A 16,939-nucleotide genomic window follows, 5' to 3' on the forward strand; every position below is an offset into this window, starting at 1 on the left:
TCTAAATTATTTACACTTTAGTATCTGGTTAACTCTAAATTATTATGTAAGAAAACCATGTGTTTTAAGTAGTAATTCATATCAATATTAAATAAGAAATTTTTGAAGGATATATGTAGACTATAGAGTCATACAAATTAACCATGCTATATGTAGACTATAGCTCCTTGTAACACATATACATGAGTAAGAATTTAATTACTTTTGGATAACATTATTAGCTACATAAGTAAAGAATCATGAGTAAACAAGCTACAGGAGAAATCTTGGAAGCCCCACTTTATGCCCTGTTCTTCTGACATCCTCCTGCACCTGCTTTCTGAACTCCCCAAAAGTGAACTTCTTGTACATAGAAGGCTCTCTGCAGCTCCCAATGGTGGATTCATGTGAAGGGCAGAGGAAGTAGGCTATGGAATACCTCTGTGCCTGGGCATTGGCAATCACCTTATGCTCCACACTTTTGTATATGCCATTGCTCCATGCCTGTCATTTAACAGTTTGAGTGATTTAATCGAGAATCTAGCAATGAATGAGATATACACCACCGTAATAATAGTTAAACTAGTTTCACGGCTCTCTCTCCCTCTCATTGTCAGTGCAATTCTCCTAACAAGTGTATAGGGTCCACTTAAATTCCAGATTCTTGCAAATTGAGAAGGAGGAGATAAGTATGACTAGAAAGATGGCAACTTCTTAGAATATAAAATATAAAAAGTATTATTTTCTATGTTAGAGTAATTGATGAGTTACAGAATCTTCACTTATGAAGTTAAATCTATTTTTTGGGCTGGATATTTTCCAACAGTTTTAAGTTTTTTAGAGTAGTTTAACCGGTCTACATCTTAGAACACAGTCGAATGAAGCTTAGTCCTACCATTCCTCTAGAAATCAAAGGTAGCAACATTTCAAGATACCTGAAAGAGATCTCCAATATTGACTATGAGGGCGTCTGGATTTGGCTTGACAGCAACCCATCTGGAATCCTTCATCAGCTGCAGGCCACCAACTTGATCTTGATGTAGGATGGTGAGGAAGTCACTGTCTGTGTGAGGGACCAACCCAAAAGCTTCCCATGCGTATGGGCATGTGGGATAGTGGTTTAATCTGAGGAAGCAAGTGCTCTTGCTGCACTTCTTGCTGGACATTTCCCCATGGAATCCAAGATACTCAACTAGAGCCCCTGCAACCTCGTGAGCCAATTCTGATAGCTCTCCTGCTAACTTCTCCATCACCTCTCTACTAACATAAAACCTCTATATCAGCACCACATAAAAAGACTAAAAAAATATATATATACTATTATTCACTACCGACGTAGAAGTTTTAGATATAGTATATACCAGAGAAAGAGAGAGAGAAAGATATATATATATATATATATATATATATATATATATATATACCTCGTAGAGCTGAGTTCCTCATTCCAAGAACCCTCCTCTGCGATCTTAGCAAGAGGGACATGAAAAGCTTCAGACCAAGAGAACTGCCTCGCAGAAGTAGCCGTGGGAGTGCCCCATCGGTAAGAATCATTCAATAGCTTAGACCTGGCCTTCGTCTCAAATGGCATCTCAAACAGCTTCATCTGCTCTCTCCTCATCTCTGCCAACAGCTCGTGGCTGACACCATGGTTCACCACCTGGAAAAAGCCCCACTCCGACGCCGCCTTCCCAATCGCCTCGACGCAGCCCAGATGCTTGCCGCCGTTTTCGCTCCGCAGACCACTTAGCTCTATCAATGGAAGCTCACTCTCATCTACAATCTCACACAGCTGCTGAAACTCCACAGATTTGTCGACCAATTGCTTATAACTTTCTACCAGAGGAGGTTCAGATAAGGATTTAGAGGAAGGCATGGTGCTTAAAGGATTCAGAGCAAGTGGTGAGGATTGAGGAATGACAGGGTCACAATTATATGCTGCTACTTATACTATGCTGCATGGCAGGCCTAGAGAATTAAAGAAGGGAATAACAACAACTAAACATGCAGCTCATGTAGACATGACACTTGGCATGATAGGAGAGAGCTATCTTGTGATGTCCTGGTCCACAATATATATATATATATATAGTTGACTTTGTTGATTAAACAAATGAAACGGCTCCTTAAGCTTTCTGAATAGTTCCATAGCAAAGTTCAATTAAATAAGCTTATCCTATGAAGAGCAAACAAAATAAAATAGAAAAAAAAAAGGTGGCAAGTAGATTGTTTAAAGGAATTATATGTCCTACATTGTTCATTTTATAGTGGACATCAAATTTAAAGAGTTCATACGACTAGGATATGATTAGCTTACTAGCTCGTGATCTGCTTTAAAAAAATTAAAAACTAAGATTTAAAAGCAGAGACTTAAGATCATGCGAGATCAATTAATTAAAGTGTGATGTTAATTAATTAGCAAGAGATTATTCAATTGGCACGATTAAAGCCGACTAATACACGGTTTATGCACATCGCTGAATTAAATCTTAATTGTTAATTGACGACTTATATCGACCTTTAGGATTAGGGTAGAGAAAGCCTTAAAAAGAACTGCCAACTCTATTGGATTAGACCAGCTAGGTTTGGGATAATAGAAGTAAAACTAATTAATGGGATTTAAAAATCAGAGGCCGGCGCCTGCTCCTTAGAATTTGTGGCACATCGCTATTCGCACATGCCTTAAAGCAGAATAGTCACACAATAATAATAATAATAATAATTATAACAATAGTGATAGTTTTAATATAATAATAACAATAGTGATAGTATATGTTAGTACAAGTACGCATAGAAAATGAGTTATAACAGTTGATGCTGATGGCTGGTGTTTGATAAATTTAGTTACGTATGTTATGTACTGATAGGATTATCTTAGATTTTTTTTTTACATATATAATTTCCGTGAAGAACTTTAAAAATATTATAATTTTTGGTACATTGCATTCTTTATGAGCTGTTTTTTCAAAACATCACACCGCCGAACTATTAATCGAGCTGAACTCAGACATTAAGATAAGAGAATAAACCAAACCACCAAATAATTGTTTGGATTGTAGTCTACCAACCCTTTTTTTGTATCATTCGCTGGCCTTTCGTGAGCTCAAAGACTAAATATAAGTTAGATAAAGTGTCAACTATCCCTTCACACAAAGACATTTATATTTTACTAAACTTTTTTAGCTAAAAGTTATAGTAATTCAATCTAAACTCAAAGTTATTGTGCCCGAGATATTACTTTTAGCTGTGACGCTACTGAGCTGCTATTTCAAACCAACAACACATAACTGAGCTAAAACCAAGTTAAGCTACCAACATCGAGCAAATTGTTTAGAGATGCCCTTCCAACATTTTAAGTTTGGTGGTCTTCGAGGGCAACTATATATTTTTTTTTATAATTTATGAGTCCAAAAGTTAGATATGGATTGAATAAAGGGCTAAACTTCTTTAGATCTAGAGACACTTAGATCTTACTAAGCTTTTAACCAATATAATAAGCTTCACGTTATGTACGTCGCCAAACAATTGCTCCAAAATCAAATACCATCAAGATCTACACCAAGCCACCAAATCACTAAATAATTTATCAACAATATTATTTGAGATTCTAGTTAAACTCATGAACCTTTTGGTTACGAGGAAGTATCAAAGTCATGGCACCTACTTAAAATCCTTAATATCTAATTAATGCCGAGTTTACAATCGGTCATCTGCAGCAAGTGCTGCAGGAATCTCCTACATTTAGGGATACTTGGTAGGCTCTGACTGGTTAGGTTGAGCGTATTCTATGTAATGTCTCGAAACGCTTTACTCCTCCGACGACACGTTTCTCTGCTGGCTCTTCAACGTCCTCCTTTTGGTTCTTCTTGGGCGTTTCTTCGGAATCTTTTACAAGTAAATGTTTAACAATGGTCACGTTTATTCTTGGTTTCGTTTGGCTTTTCGGAAGGTTTTTTCCTTTCAACAGAGATTTTAACTTTTTCTATTACATATTTAGGATTGTGATGCCAAAGACTGAGAGTTTTGACGGTGGAGGCATCGGAATCATACCTCTGTAAGGATCGATAACACTTGATGAAGAGATGTTGCGAGGTAAATTGAACTGATCGATTGTTATTTAATTCCTTTTTCAAAGTATTAGCCTTGTGAAAAATAAATGACCAGAAAAACCCAGAGAAGGATAAACCCTACAACATCTGGTACATAGATTCATCCCAGCATTTGCGTTAGTTGGTCAGTACTGGTAAAAGAAAGGTGGGGGGCTATGTTTAATCCTCCCTATATTTGTCTCTGTGATTTGGATTATATTTTCCAGTGGAGTTCTATCGAACTTGATATTATAATGTGACACTTACTGTGAGTGATGATGCTTCCTGATTGGATAAGTGAAATTTTCTAACCAGAGATTCTTTTTGGTTGGCAGTTGATGTGGACTTCACTTTGGGTTCTTTTATTTGCTAACAATGGAAATGCAAGGGGCCGTACTGCATGTCAGTGTAATTATTGTAATAGCTTCCTATTTTTATGATATATCCTTTTCCTCATTTGAATCTGTAACTTCTACTGAGAGTCACTTTCTGTTTGGAGTAAGTGATAGGCATTGCCCATAAGATCAAGTGTCATAACTATGGTACTGAGGTTGGGTGGCAACTGGCAAAGTCAGTAATGTGAGAATTATAGGGGAATTCATTAAAAGAAGAATGAGGGGTTCAATAATGAGAAGAAAGTGATATGTGATGGTTCCATCATGTGCTGTGAGTTGGTGGGTTCTGAATGATCTAATCGGACCTAAAGTTATAAATAAGTGTTTCATAAAAATTTGAGGGAATTGCTCAAATGGTTTGGATAAGAACAATGTATCTATCTATAGGAAGGAAAAGTATTGCATGATTGAGAGGTAACTCTGTACTGTGCAGGGCCCCTTTTATTGATGAATGGATTGATTTGGGGGCTCAACTTGATGCTATTTCGTTGTTGGTAGCTGAAAAAGCTTTGTAAGTATCCAGTCCCACACCATCTTCCATTTCGTTTCTTTTTTCTCTTAAAGCTTTACCATGGCCTTTTGGAACTCACCATCTGATTCGCAGGAAACATGGTTTTACATACCAAAAGTCTGGCACAGGCACCTGATAAATGCTGCTCTGGGAGTCCAAAAATTACTGTAAAACATTTCTTTAGCTTTGAATCATTTGCAGAAGTTCTGTTAGATCATGTGTTTTTGTATCATATGCAGAGAGCTCTTTCTCGTAAGGGCTCAAACCACATGGAGAGATGGAATTTTGCAGAGGAAGTAGATGAAGTGTCCCAAAAGCTTGTAGTTAAAGGTATGGACTGGTTATTGTTCTTTCACCAGAATATTTGGAATCATTTGAGCATTTTATTTGTATTAATACTTGCATTAGCAGATTGCAATATCTAATTGTTATGAATTAGCAAAAAAAGGTTCCTTTATGATTTCCCTAAGTTATTTTCTGGATAATGTGAACTCTGTTTTGAGATTGCTTACAGACTAATCTGATCAGGTAGTAATGTAGTATACAACTCAGCACCTCATAGTAAATTGTCCCGTTCTTTGCATTGACATTGCAAGGAGATGTCAGACATATTAGAATATGACCAAGTTATTCAGTTCTAGCACTAGTTCTTTCTTACTTCTTAGTGGGCTGAAAGCTGAATCATATCCTCTGTAATCTGCATCCTAATCTCAGCCATGTTATTGCCTAAAATTTTTGCCAATCATGAATTTTACAATATCTTTTGTTTTGTCTAAAGTAGTGGATTCTAAATGTGCAACATGCTTCTGACTCTGACTGCACTTTCCTAGCTTCTATGTTCTAACAGTTTCAATTCAATTAGCAAACTCTACATGCCTCAAGCTGTCATAATTGCAATTTCTAAGATGGATTATGGTAGAAATATTCTTTGAATGTAAAAGGCATAACTATAAAATCAAATCTTAATGCATCAGATATTTCTCCAAACCACCTAGATGCAGACCCTATTGCCCACACACCTTATACCAAAGAAATGGTCCGTGCCGTTGTATCATCACTTCATAAGACTATTAATATGAAATCAATTTGTACATTTGAGATTATATGAGCTTGTCCAAACATAAAACTTTTAATTCTGTGTAGACATTGTTGACCTCATTACACATTGCAAGTTGTCTGGAGCCACAGCAATCTGTAAGATATACTAAAGATGTTTCTTGACTATCATTCTCTATGTAGTGGTACCATCTCAGCTGGAGCAACTGAAACTGCCCTTGTTGCAGAAGGAATCTGTCTTTGAATTACAATCTCCAACTAATAGTCCTAGTCTTACTGATTCTGGAGAAGGAAGGAGCAAAAGATTCAATCGCTTCACAATAACTCATCCTCGGAAAATTCTTCTTCTCTTCGCAACTGTGTGAGAGTCACAAACTTTATATGAAATTGGCATTTTGATATCATGATTCATCTCAAGCATGCACCAAAAGTGCCTCCATGGTCCGGTCCAGTGTTTTGTCTGGGCCTACAGTTTCGGACTGCAAAGATCCACAAACACTTTGATCTAGATTCACTAGTGAGGTAAAATTAATGTTCTAAAAGCAGAATATAAGGTAGAACATTACAATCAGGAAAGCTTCTACTGTCGAAAATGCTCGTCTTCTGAACTATCAGAATATGGCAATCCACAATGCCAACTTGATCCCCCCGGTGCATCACCTTTGCTACAAATCACCAACGCTGCTGGCTGCAGGCTAATGCATTTAATTGCCATGTTACGCATCATTGGCCATTAGTTTGATTCCAGAGATATTATCTGCATTCCCCATTTGGCTAGAGATATTTATTTCTGATTTGCACTCATCTGCTTTCTTACGATCCAAGTCTGATTGCAAATTCCAAATTTTGTACTTTGTTATAATTTTACTACTTCCCCTTGTGTTGAAGCTAACCTTCTGCATGTTACTAAATGGTAAATTGGTCAATATCTAATTGTGCGCAGGTCAAGCATGGGGACAATCATTCTTATATATTTCGCACTTGCGATGAGCAGAAGAGATGGATCATAACCTCAGTAAAATATTATGCTGTAGTTAACTGCAACCTTTTGGCTGATTAACCATACAAAATTCTATGAGCAGTGAGCCGTGTCGATGGAAATCTAACCGACACTGCAGTACAGTGGATCGGTTGATCTGAGATCCTTCTTCTGGATCCAAGTATTGAAGTTTTGAGCTTTTGCCAGGGAGCAGTGAAGTGGCCTTGATGATTTCTATCAAACTTTATTCACCACCCACCCTCCTTGTTAGTATTGATTGCCTTTGCTTGTAAACACCCAATGATGGAGACTTCTTACTGCATTAAATTGTTTTTCCATTTTATGCATTGGTTGGTGGATAATTTGACCTATGAAATTTATATTTCATGATGTGAGGCTTGGTGGCTTTAAAGCATAAATTTATATGGATTTTAGGAGGTGTTCATGACGATTTTTTTAAAAATATTTTCATAAAAATCAGGTTTGATCTGATATCATTGTATCGATCTTGGTTTGCATGGGGTCTTTTTTGAGAATAAAAGGTAAAATAGGGGCATAATTGCTCAAATATAAATACTGAAAAGTTAGGGTAAATTTAGATTGTTAAAATATATATATATATATATATATATATATATAGCAGCTGCCAGCTGCCAAGCATCTCCAATGTAGCAAATTCCTACAGTCAGGGATGTAAAGAATCCACTCTTTTTTTCCACTAATCAAAGCGGACTAGTCGTCTAGCTGACCAGGATATGAAAGCGTCGAGCATCTAGAAGTCATCACATTCACACCGCCATCTTCCTCCGATCCCAAATCCCTCGGCGTCCTACGGTACCCGATCTAGGAATCCCAGATCTCCCAAACCCTCTCGTCTTCTTCAGGTAAAGGCATCTTAAGTCCGCTAATCACCTTCAATCTTGCTCTTAAATCTATTTAGGTGTAGCGCAAGGTAGTGTTTTTCGAGTCGTCGATCGTATGATGAATTTAGTGCTGCTAATGCCTCGCATATTCCTGTTGGTACTTAAATGTGTTTCTTTGTAGCGAATTTGTGCAGTAGCAAGCACAAATTTAATTATTTTGATCCATATCAAGAGGGTTATAAACATGTAGGGGTCTTTTGGTTACTTGGGTCTTCGGAAGCATATCTAGTAGAAGGTACATGTATTTGCAGATGCTGCATCTAGAGAAACAAATCTATTGTTTGGTTGGTTGTATTATGTGAAACTCTTTTCGTTGAACAAATGTTTGGTTCATGCTTTATTTGGTTGCATGTGAAAAGTCTTTTTTATTTTTTCTTTTTTGTAGCTAGAATGATACCAAATTATGATAAAATGCTATGTTCCTAAAGAGAACCCGGCTGAATGAAATGTTTTTTTTTGAAGAAAAGAACTGAACAAATTTATAATTACAAACAAGCAGGTATCTTCATTTCTTGAGATAAAATGTTCTGGAGTTCAAATGACTTAGATGGTCTGGTAAAATATTTGGAATCAGATGCTAAAGTACTTGTTGGATAAGAGAGAATTACTTTGCAATTTCTACATTTTCTTTATTATTGTTATACATGGTGCCTGTATAGTCAGGTATATTAATTTCTCACTTTTTCCCATCAAAATAAACCCCAAAATTCAAAATATAATAAGAAATAGGCAGCCGTAAATTTGCAATGCAGATTACTAAAGTCCAATTCCATATTAGCTAGAAATCTGCCTCTGTGTGCGTGAGAAAGAGAGAGAGAGATCATATACACCAAACTGGGAATTGTTTTTCAGCCTAGATGATGCATCTATAAATGCAGCATTTACATATTCATCAGAGTAAACGCCCCTGTAATTTTGTTTAGAATTTTGGAGCCTTGGTAAATTGTTGAATTTTCTCCCCTGGGAAGTTTCTTGCAGTAATTGATGATTACTTCATCGGAGTTGAAGAATTGGTGGGAAGTTTTTTGCAGTAATTGATGATTACTTCATCAGAGTTGAGGAATTGGCTTAGTAATATATCATGGTGATGACTAAAGCTGATGATCTTGATAGTGTGAGTTATATTCTAAGGCTAAGTTGCAAACTTTTCAACGTGATCTTGCGAGTAACATCTCAAACCAGAGAGAAAGGTTTAGGATGATCAAGGATGAATTAGTAGCATAAACATCAACCTGTGATACCATAGTTCAATACGACATTGTCGAGATTGAGAACTCACTTAAGCAACTATGGCCCTGCATTTGTCTAGAATCGTTGTCTTGAATTCCAATTCTTGCCTTTTATTATTGATTGGTGACTCTTGCATAATTTTCACTGATGCTGGAGTATAGGTATCTGATGGTGAGTTTTTATGGAATTATGTGAAATCCAACAATTCCTTGGTAACAAACTATGTTAGATCAGCTTTTGGGGGGTCAAACTTGGGGAAATCAGGTAGATGAAAACATTCTATTTTGATATTTGATCTCAATTTTCCCTGTTTCTTGCTGCGCAAATGCATGCTAATGTGATCTTTTCTGCAATCCAATTTACAGAATTGACTTGGATGTCACAGTTATTGGGAGATTTAAGGCTTCTCATCCTTCTTTTTCTTGATTTTAATATGAAAGGATTGCCTTCTAGTTGCTCTGACATTTGTTGTTCCACAATGCAGCACAAGTAAGAATCTATGGCTGCTTTACCATTGGCGACTGCTGAAGTATGCGATGCGCATGCACATCTTATATCAAATGGTGAGCTTCGTGCGCTCCAACCAATCTTTCAAATCTATGGGCGGCGGCGAGTATTTGCTGGTCCCATTGTCACTCTCAAGGTGTTTGAGGACAATGTTCTTGTGCGCGACTTTCTTGAGGAGAAAGGTAATGGCAGAGTTCTGGTTGTCGATGGTGGTGGAAGCATGCGTTGCGCAATATTGGGTGGTAACCCTGTTCAACAAGCACAGAACAATGGATGGGCTGGTATTGTGGTCAATGGCTGCATAAGGGATGTTGACGAGATCAATGGCTGTGACATTGGGGTGAGGGCTCTGGGTTCGCATCCAATGAAAGCCAACAAGAAAGGTTATGGGGACAAGCATGCGGCTGTGAACATTGCTGGAACCAGAATTTTTGATGGTGAGTGGCTTTATGCTGATTCGGACGGTATTCTTATCTCAAGGACAGAGTTAACTGTTTAAGCCACTTCTGCGTTTACTCTTTATATCAGACTGGAGAAACCATCATGATGTATGTTTATTTAAGCAGAAGATATTTCGTTAGGAAATCTTTGATGAACATCGACTGTTAGTAGTAATAGAGGCACTATCTTCCTATTAGATCTCTTCTGAAAGATGTAATTAGGTGATTGTGAAATCGGTAAGTCAATAAAGTTTGATGAGATGAATTGTATTTGAGCTGCTTCTTATGCTTCGTATGGTGATGCAGTCAATGATTTTCTTCCACAGGTATTTGTGGTCCTCATATGATTGGAATTTCCAATCTATTGATACCCCAATTGGACAATTGCTCATGTAACAACTCTCTAGTGTTACATGAAATTTGCTGCATCTGGTATAACTTCAAATCTAGGCATACTTCTACCTCAATGTCAATTATTATTGCCGTCGAAATTGATTGGATTTACCTTACTGAACTCTGATTAACGCTTATGAATCCATGCTTAGAGAAATTATCACATTTTGTAATATCTTCATCTCACGACTTGTACTCAAACAAGGGGAGAAAAAAAGAGAGCATAAATCCCTCCAAATTATCCTCCATTAACTCCAAAGTATATAAAGAGGACAGGGAGAGAGAGAGAGAGGGAATTAAGGCTCAAGGGGAACAAACTTGAAGACTTCCTTTTCTTCTTTTGTAAAACACTCTCGAGAACAGCTCAAAAGCTTCCCCTACTCTCTCTCTCAATACTCTTCTCTTTTATTCTTCATATTTTTCTCTCCAAATCGCAACTCCTACTGTGAATTATTTTTTCTATTCCTCCTCTTCTCCTTGTCGATTTATCATTTTTTTCCCATTCTCTCCACGTTTCTTTCTCTCTGAATTATAAGTTTCATACCTCTCAATCTCTCTCTTCCTCACTTAATCTTTATCAACCTCTATGTCCATGTACTCAAAATATGCATAAGAGCAAAGGTTATAATTAGGAAATTAATTTTTTATTAAGCATGTAATCCTTATAAAACTTATGATATTTCACAAGATCTCATCAATGTCACATTTTTTGTTTTCTTTTAAGAGGTATAACCCTATAATTGATATTATAAATTTTGATAAAATTTAGCTAAACACAAAACACTCAGTTCATTTTATTAATAATATTTTTTTTCTTATTCCAAAATATAAATACCGTAATAACTCTATTATAAAATATAAATATTATTTATCAGAATTACATCTTATATTATATACTATTTCTAATTTACTCTTGATACTTATCACATCAACCTACTTTATATCAAATTAAAATGTAATTATAGTAATTTTATAAAAAAAATAAAACATATATATATTTTTTATTTTTTATTCTAAAATATAAGTAAATATAAGATAATTATTTTTAAAATAAAGAGCTCATTTTGAGAAGAAGAATATTTATCCTCGAATTAACTTGTAAACAGGACTAAAAGAGTGACTTACTAATTTAAATCCTTCTGGGTAAAAATAATGTTAGACCAAAAATAAGTAGAAGTAATTTAGTTACATAAATAGCATGCATCTCCCCTGTCTCTCTCGTCCGATGCGGCGATCCAACCTCATCCTTAGATCTATGCCACCTATTAGTTCTCTTCTAGCTCTCTTCCTGCTCCCTTCCTCCCTCCCGCTTTCTCTATCTCGGCCGCCGCCGACTTCTCCTCTCTCGCTGCCCTAAATCCTCCGATCTCCTCGGCCCGAGCTCGCTGACCTCGTTACTCGCGTTGGAGGAGCTCGGTCGATCTCGGATTTTTGATTGGGTTACGCGGGACAAGTAAAGGAGGGATTTTGGCGGCGGTAACAGAAAAATGGAATCCGGCGGGGGCATGGAGGACGAGGAGCAGAAGAGGAATACCGACTGCGTATACTTCCTTGCCTCGCCTTTGACCTGCAAGAAGGTACCTTTCTCTCACTTTCTCTCTAGAATAAATTTCAATTTCGTTCTTATTTTGTTTTTCTTGCTGACATGAGCTTTTGGACGGGTTTTGCCCCGGCTGGTATGTGTTGGTTTAAGTGTAGTATCTTTGAGTGGTTTTAGAGATGTATGGAAGGTAAGATTCTCTGGAATTTAGGGTTCCGGTGTGGGAAAAGTGGGAAACTGGAGTCTTGTGACAAGAAAGCGTTCATCTTTCGGACAAGATCTATTGCGGCAGTTAATTCGGATTGATCACATCATTATCTAAACTAGATTTCTTGGTATGAAATTATGAATGTTATTGGTTTGGGAGCTGATAGCTAATAATGAATACTGTGGGAAAACTTAATCCTTAACTTTGTGCTGTCATAGAATTTTTTTTTATATATACTTGGAATAGGCGTCAGAAGCATAGGTTTCCATTTGTAGTGTCGGTTTGGCAGGTTTAGCATGTACTTGCTTTTGTTTGTAGTCATTAATGAGTAGCTGGTCAAGGATTCTGTAATCATAAGTGTGGCCTTAGTCATCTCGCAGTTGCTTTGCTCATAATGTTGAGAAGAAAAAAATGTCATGTAGAAGAATTGCCACGTGCAGTTAACAACTATAAGGATGCACACATTTAAGGTGGTAATGCAATTATGCTAATGCCAAACTATGAGGCTGAAAACTGTTTTCTTTTCACCAACAAGTGAAAAGATTTTCTACTCCAGAGAAATATAAAGAACTCTTCTTTAGTCTTGATATAGTTCTAAATTATCCAATCACAAGCAGATAATGAGTTTGTGTGAGGCAAGCAATGTTTCATCTAATTTGGAAAGTGGTAAGAAGTTGAATGAATGTCACTTAGTGGATCAGTTCAATTTTGATATTGAGACTATGAATGTTTGTTCTAGTTCATTGTCCATGGAAACCAAGTTAATTTAGAATGAGTCCTATTCTCTACCCGAAGCTTGTACCGAATCCTTGAGCTCTTTGGTAGGTCATATGCTTGTCGTTGCAAAAATGAATTGCCTTTATGGGGAGAGAGATCACATGGGGCTGACTTAATCACGAGCTTGAATTTTAACAAACCACAGGCTTTTTATGACTTCCTGGCAATCTTTGACTGATCTCTAATAGATTGTGACTTGTGAGAGAATGTTTGCTTGTATCTGTTACTCTTTTTTTCTTCTTGTTTTGCACTGTAGTTGTTTTCATGGTGCTATCTTCTCTTTTTATTTTCTTTCTTTTTTTCCTGAGAGATTTTGTTGTCTGCAACTCACATGTTGATTATGCCTATGTGAGATTTAGGGAGGTTTTGCACCCAAGTTTGTGGCTCTTCTATTCATATTCACTAACTATCTGATATATCATCTTTCTTGGGTCTCTTTACTCAGGGAAGCGAGTGTGATTATCGTCACAGTGAGAGTGCCAGAGTTAACCCAAGGGACTGTTGGTACTGGTTAAATGGAAACTGCCTGAATCCAAAATGTTCCTTCAGACACCCAGTAAGCCTCTGTTTTTGACATCTTATATATTCACATACATTCGCATCCACATCCACAGACTTCCTGTCTTGTGATGCATCACATCATTTCAGCAGAAGTTTCTATCACTGCTTATTTAGTTCTTATTTCTTAGTATTTTGTATGATGTAAAGAAAAATGGTTGGCTTTTCTATAGTTCATACTAAAAGGCATCATCAATCACCATGTGCAGTCTTATTGGTTTACTTGAACATTTACTCTGTCAAACTACGATTAATTGTATTTATTGCTGTTCTTTCTTCAGCCACTTGATGGTCTATTGGGGACACCAACAACTTCAGGACAGGCCGCTTCATCTCAAGCTGCAATATCTGCAGAAATCCCTGCACCTCATGTTCCAGCTTCTAATATGAACAAACAGAGTGTTCCATGTTATTACTTTCAGAAAGGTAACTGTTTAAAAGGTGATAAATGCATTTTCATGCATGGAACATCTGCAGCTCGTAGTGCTGTTCCACAACAGGTTGTAAAGTTTTCTACTTCTCTTACTGAGCCACCTCAGATGCAGAAGTATTCATGGAACATGAAGGAGTCTAAACCGCAAAACATATCTACCCATAGTTCCCCTGTGCCGTCTTCTGATAAGCCAAATATTTTTAGCCACACGGTAAATGTTAAGTCCAAACAAGTGCCTCTGACCTCTGCAAAATCTTTGACCAAGGATGTGCATGTACCAAACAATGTTCCATCAGTGCTGTCTTCTTCATCGACTGATGACATTCCTAGATTTCATCAGGACCATCTTCCCCCTGGCAATGCATATGTGCAAAACAAGCCAAAGGACCAATTTCAACCTTTAGACGACCAGCTCCTGAATGGAAGGGAAGCTGGTGAGTTCTTGAGGGAGTCTTCTCCAGGTTTTGATGTTCTTGTAGATAATGATGATGAAGAATCTGGTTGCTTACACAATCAGGATGACTTTGGAAGAGCGCCAGTAAAGGGTGGCCGTAATTTGAATTCCAGGGATGATTATGAGAATCACATTGATTATGAACTCAACGCCAAATATGAAAAGGATCGATACAGTAGAATGGATGATTATGATCGGCTTGGACAGGCACATGATGTCTCTGGACGTGAGCAGCACAGGGTTTCCTCTAAAAGGATTTCAGACAGATCATCCTTCTCTGACAGAAGGCTTTTGCAGAAAGAGACCAGTCACGATGAGATGGACAGGTCAGATTTGCGCCATCAGCTGCTGAAACAAAGAAGACTCAATGGTTCAAGATCGGCTGTTACTCCTGATGGGCACACTAAACGGTACCAGAGAGATAATTATACAGAGGAGAGAATCCGTGGTCACCATGCTCACATAGATCGGCATCAGAATCCTCGAGAAAGCTCCATAAGTACCCGTCTCAAAGGCAGAATAGTACTTCCTGGCAGATCTTCACCAGATAAAGTTGACATGCAGACTGGGAAAAGAAGAGACGTAGGACAACCTCGAGGAAGATTATCACCAGTCAGGCCAGTAGAGTTTCAAAGGAGGCATCAGGAAAATACAAGTCATAAATCAAATGAGGAGTTTGCAGCAGGTGCTAGGAGCCTTATCGGCAAACCGACCAAAAGAGATGATGTGGAGTCACTGGACTTTGCTGGTCCGAAAAGTCTTGCAGAGCTTAAAGGTGCAAAGGTCGTTGAGAGCTCCCAAGATCACTCAACAAGGAGTATGACTCCTGCTTCTATGATGCCAGATAACATGAAAATGGAGCTTCGAGAATCTGAATGTTCTCTGTCTTTTGATGATCCAAAGCCTCTGAATGTGATTCTGAAGAGGAAAAGAGAGGCAGATTCTGGCAATAGTGCATCACATAACTCAGATGTGGAGTTTATTCCTCCAGTTGAAGAGAAGGAACACGATTCTTATTTTAGTAACATTGCCAAAGATAAAGTTGGAAGTATTGACGATGAAGAAGAGGGGCTGATCCCTACCGAAGGTGAGAGTATAATTGATGATGGTCAATCTCCTGCTGAAGGGGATATCCCTGTTACTGAAGGTGGTATGGATGTGGATGTAACGGAGGAGCAAGAGGCTGTTCATTATGATTCGAGAGGAGAGTCTGACTACGAGCCAGTAGATGGTGGGGACTATAGAACAGAAGACGATAATGCATATCAGGAGGAGGAGGATGAGTTGGATGATGAGGATGATTTTGCTAAGAAGGTGGGCGTCATGTTTTCTTGAGAAATGTAGGAGAACAGATGTTAGTGCTCGAAGGTTTTCAAATCTCTCAGAGAGTTATGATGGCCCTTATTGTTTTTGATGTCACTAGTGCCAAAGTTTGTTCTTCAACGTGGCTCATCAAATGTGCGAAGCCATATATGCGTAGTGATAGTCAAAAGGTTGAGGTGTTTATTTGCCAACTCTCTGATCCCTGTACTCTAAACCTTGTATCAGTTACCTAACTGCTCATAAAATATTTATGTTCAATTATTTTTCCAGATTGATTTGGTAATGAATCACCTGATCCAGGGTATATCTTGATTTTGCAATTTGTTTCTCCCTTGAAACTTCTTGGGTGCTTTGAATGTACTTTTTGATAAAGAGTTTTCATGACCCCTGTCTTTGGTGAATGACTGGAGATGCAAGGGGTGCTAACAAATATCATAATCCTTAAGTGAACTCCTATAAATGTTATAATGATGATTTGTAAGCATATGCTGTAGAGAACAGAGCTTTCTACCAGCAATTGCATCTGGGTTTGCTTCTCTACTTGGCTCTCAGCATTATATCCTTATTATTTCTTGTAGAGTTTATGGCTCTTAAGTTCACTGCACAGGAACTGATGAAAATTTAACAGAGTAGTCAAATTAATTAAAGAGCAAATCAAGAGGAGTCCATCAAATACTGCTATACAATTTCATTCAGGACAAAGGGAGGGTCCATAAGACATCAGCTAAAACACAGATACTTGTCTAACATATTATCAGCTGAAGTTATCTTCTTTGTAATCCTATATGACATATTACAAACTTAATCAAACTTAAATAAAAAAAAGAAATAAAATAAAAGAGGACTTTTCTTAGATCAAAGGAGAAGAGCAAAGAGTAGATATGGGGGTCAAAACCTAATCTAGATCATCTTTATACGAATAGAGCCGCCTGATATATCTAACATTTTAGACGAATAGAAACTTTGTTTAGATCAATGGAGAAGGGCAGATATGGGCGGCTAATTTCTTAAAGTCAAAACCTAACCTGGATCATCTTTAGACGAATAGAACCGCCCGATATATTTAGCATTTTATTAAGTCTCGGGATTTAGTATTATTCTTCGCGGTAGATATTCCCCCCCTCCCTCGCCAAGAACGAGGGAGA

The 16,939-nt window shown here is 37.5% G+C and overlaps 4 protein-coding genes across 6 annotated transcripts; 3 read left to right on the forward strand and 1 right to left on the reverse strand.

Moving 5' to 3' along the window:
• Positions 1 to 67: 67 nt before the first annotated feature.
• Positions 68 to 1,894, reverse strand: LOC140779099 (gibberellin 2-beta-dioxygenase 6-like). 2 transcript variants are annotated; one of them, XM_073124067.1, is made up of 3 exons: positions 1,404 to 1,894; positions 915 to 1,236; positions 68 to 483 (listed from the first exon to the last, which is right to left on the reverse strand). In XM_073124067.1, the coding sequence occupies exons 1-3, from the start codon at positions 1,853 to 1,855 to the stop codon at positions 253 to 255; spliced, it is 1,005 nt and encodes a 334-aa protein (XP_072980168.1). In that variant the 5' UTR covers positions 1,856 to 1,894; the 3' UTR covers positions 68 to 252. The 2 variants fall into 2 exon arrangements, with proteins under 2 accessions (XP_072980168.1, XP_072980167.1); XM_073124066.1 differs by having other exon boundaries at positions 915 to 1,239.
• Positions 1,895 to 4,540: 2,646 nt separating this feature from the next.
• On the forward strand, positions 4,541 to 7,557 carry LOC140778488 (uncharacterized). 2 transcript variants are annotated; one of them, XM_073123229.1, is made up of 5 exons: positions 4,558 to 4,973; positions 5,067 to 5,140; positions 5,213 to 5,303; positions 6,213 to 6,390; positions 6,973 to 7,553. In XM_073123229.1, the coding sequence occupies exons 2-5, from the start codon at positions 5,072 to 5,074 to the stop codon at positions 7,037 to 7,039; spliced, it is 405 nt and encodes a 134-aa protein (XP_072979330.1). In that variant the 5' UTR covers positions 4,558 to 4,973; positions 5,067 to 5,071; the 3' UTR covers positions 7,040 to 7,553. The 2 variants fall into 2 exon arrangements, with proteins under 2 accessions (XP_072979329.1, XP_072979330.1); XM_073123228.1 differs by having other exon boundaries at positions 4,541 to 4,973; positions 5,067 to 5,303; positions 6,973 to 7,557.
• Positions 7,558 to 7,735: 178 nt separating this feature from the next.
• Positions 7,736 to 10,380, forward strand: LOC140778487 (putative 4-hydroxy-4-methyl-2-oxoglutarate aldolase 2). The gene is made up of 2 exons (XM_073123227.1): positions 7,736 to 7,892; positions 9,646 to 10,380. Exon 2 carries the CDS (start codon positions 9,661 to 9,663, stop codon positions 10,165 to 10,167), a length of 507 nt encoding a protein of 168 aa, XP_072979328.1. The 5' UTR covers positions 7,736 to 7,892; positions 9,646 to 9,660; the 3' UTR covers positions 10,168 to 10,380.
• A 1,336-nt stretch (positions 10,381 to 11,716) lies between these two features.
• On the forward strand, positions 11,717 to 16,098 carry LOC140778181 (zinc finger CCCH domain-containing protein 32-like). The gene is made up of 3 exons (XM_073122768.1): positions 11,717 to 12,078; positions 13,472 to 13,582; positions 13,866 to 16,098. Exons 1-3 carry the CDS (start codon positions 11,989 to 11,991, stop codon positions 15,804 to 15,806), a joined length of 2,142 nt encoding a protein of 713 aa, XP_072978869.1. The 5' UTR covers positions 11,717 to 11,988; the 3' UTR covers positions 15,807 to 16,098.
• The last annotated feature ends 841 nt before the right edge of the window (positions 16,099 to 16,939 follow it).

The sequence above is a fragment of the Typha angustifolia genome, chromosome 15 (genome assembly GCF_048772165.1).
Source record: "Typha angustifolia cultivar Huaian chromosome 15, ASM4877216v1, whole genome shotgun sequence".
Lineage (NCBI taxonomy): Eukaryota > Viridiplantae > Streptophyta > Magnoliopsida > Poales > Typhaceae > Typha > Typha angustifolia.

What these genes read in the sequence shown, in the direction of transcription:
- LOC140779099 (XM_073124066.1), bottom strand. Translation starts at nt 1,855, where the DNA reads ATGCCTTCCTCTAAATCCTTATCTGAACCTCCTCTGGTAGAAAGTTAT. An exon ending in GAGGAACTCAGCTCTACGAG is followed by an intron (nt 1,240 to 1,403) that starts GTATATATATAT and finishes GTTTTATGTTAG; the next exon opens with TAGAGAGGTGATGGAGAAGT. An exon ending in ATATTGGAGATCTCTTTCAG is followed by an intron (nt 484 to 914) that starts GTATCTTGAAAT and finishes GTTAAATGACAG; the next exon opens with GCATGGAGCAATGGCATATA.
- LOC140778488 (XM_073123228.1), top strand. Translation starts at nt 5,072, where the DNA reads ATGGTTTTACATACCAAAAGTCTGGCACAGGCACCTGATAAATGCTGC. An exon ending in CCAAAAGCTTGTAGTTAAAG is followed by an intron (nt 5,304 to 6,212) that starts GTATGGACTGGT and finishes TTCTCTATGTAG; the next exon opens with TGGTACCATCTCAGCTGGAG. An exon ending in CTTCTTCTCTTCGCAACTGT is followed by an intron (nt 6,391 to 6,972) that starts GTGAGAGTCACA and finishes AATTGTGCGCAG; the next exon opens with GTCAAGCATGGGGACAATCA.
- LOC140778487 (XM_073123227.1), top strand. Translation starts at nt 9,661, where the DNA reads ATGGCTGCTTTACCATTGGCGACTGCTGAAGTATGCGATGCGCATGCA.
- LOC140778181 (XM_073122768.1), top strand. Translation starts at nt 11,989, where the DNA reads ATGGAATCCGGCGGGGGCATGGAGGACGAGGAGCAGAAGAGGAATACC. An exon ending in CGCCTTTGACCTGCAAGAAG is followed by an intron (nt 12,079 to 13,471) that starts GTACCTTTCTCT and finishes CTCTTTACTCAG; the next exon opens with GGAAGCGAGTGTGATTATCG. An exon ending in AATGTTCCTTCAGACACCCA is followed by an intron (nt 13,583 to 13,865) that starts GTAAGCCTCTGT and finishes TTCTTTCTTCAG; the next exon opens with CCACTTGATGGTCTATTGGG.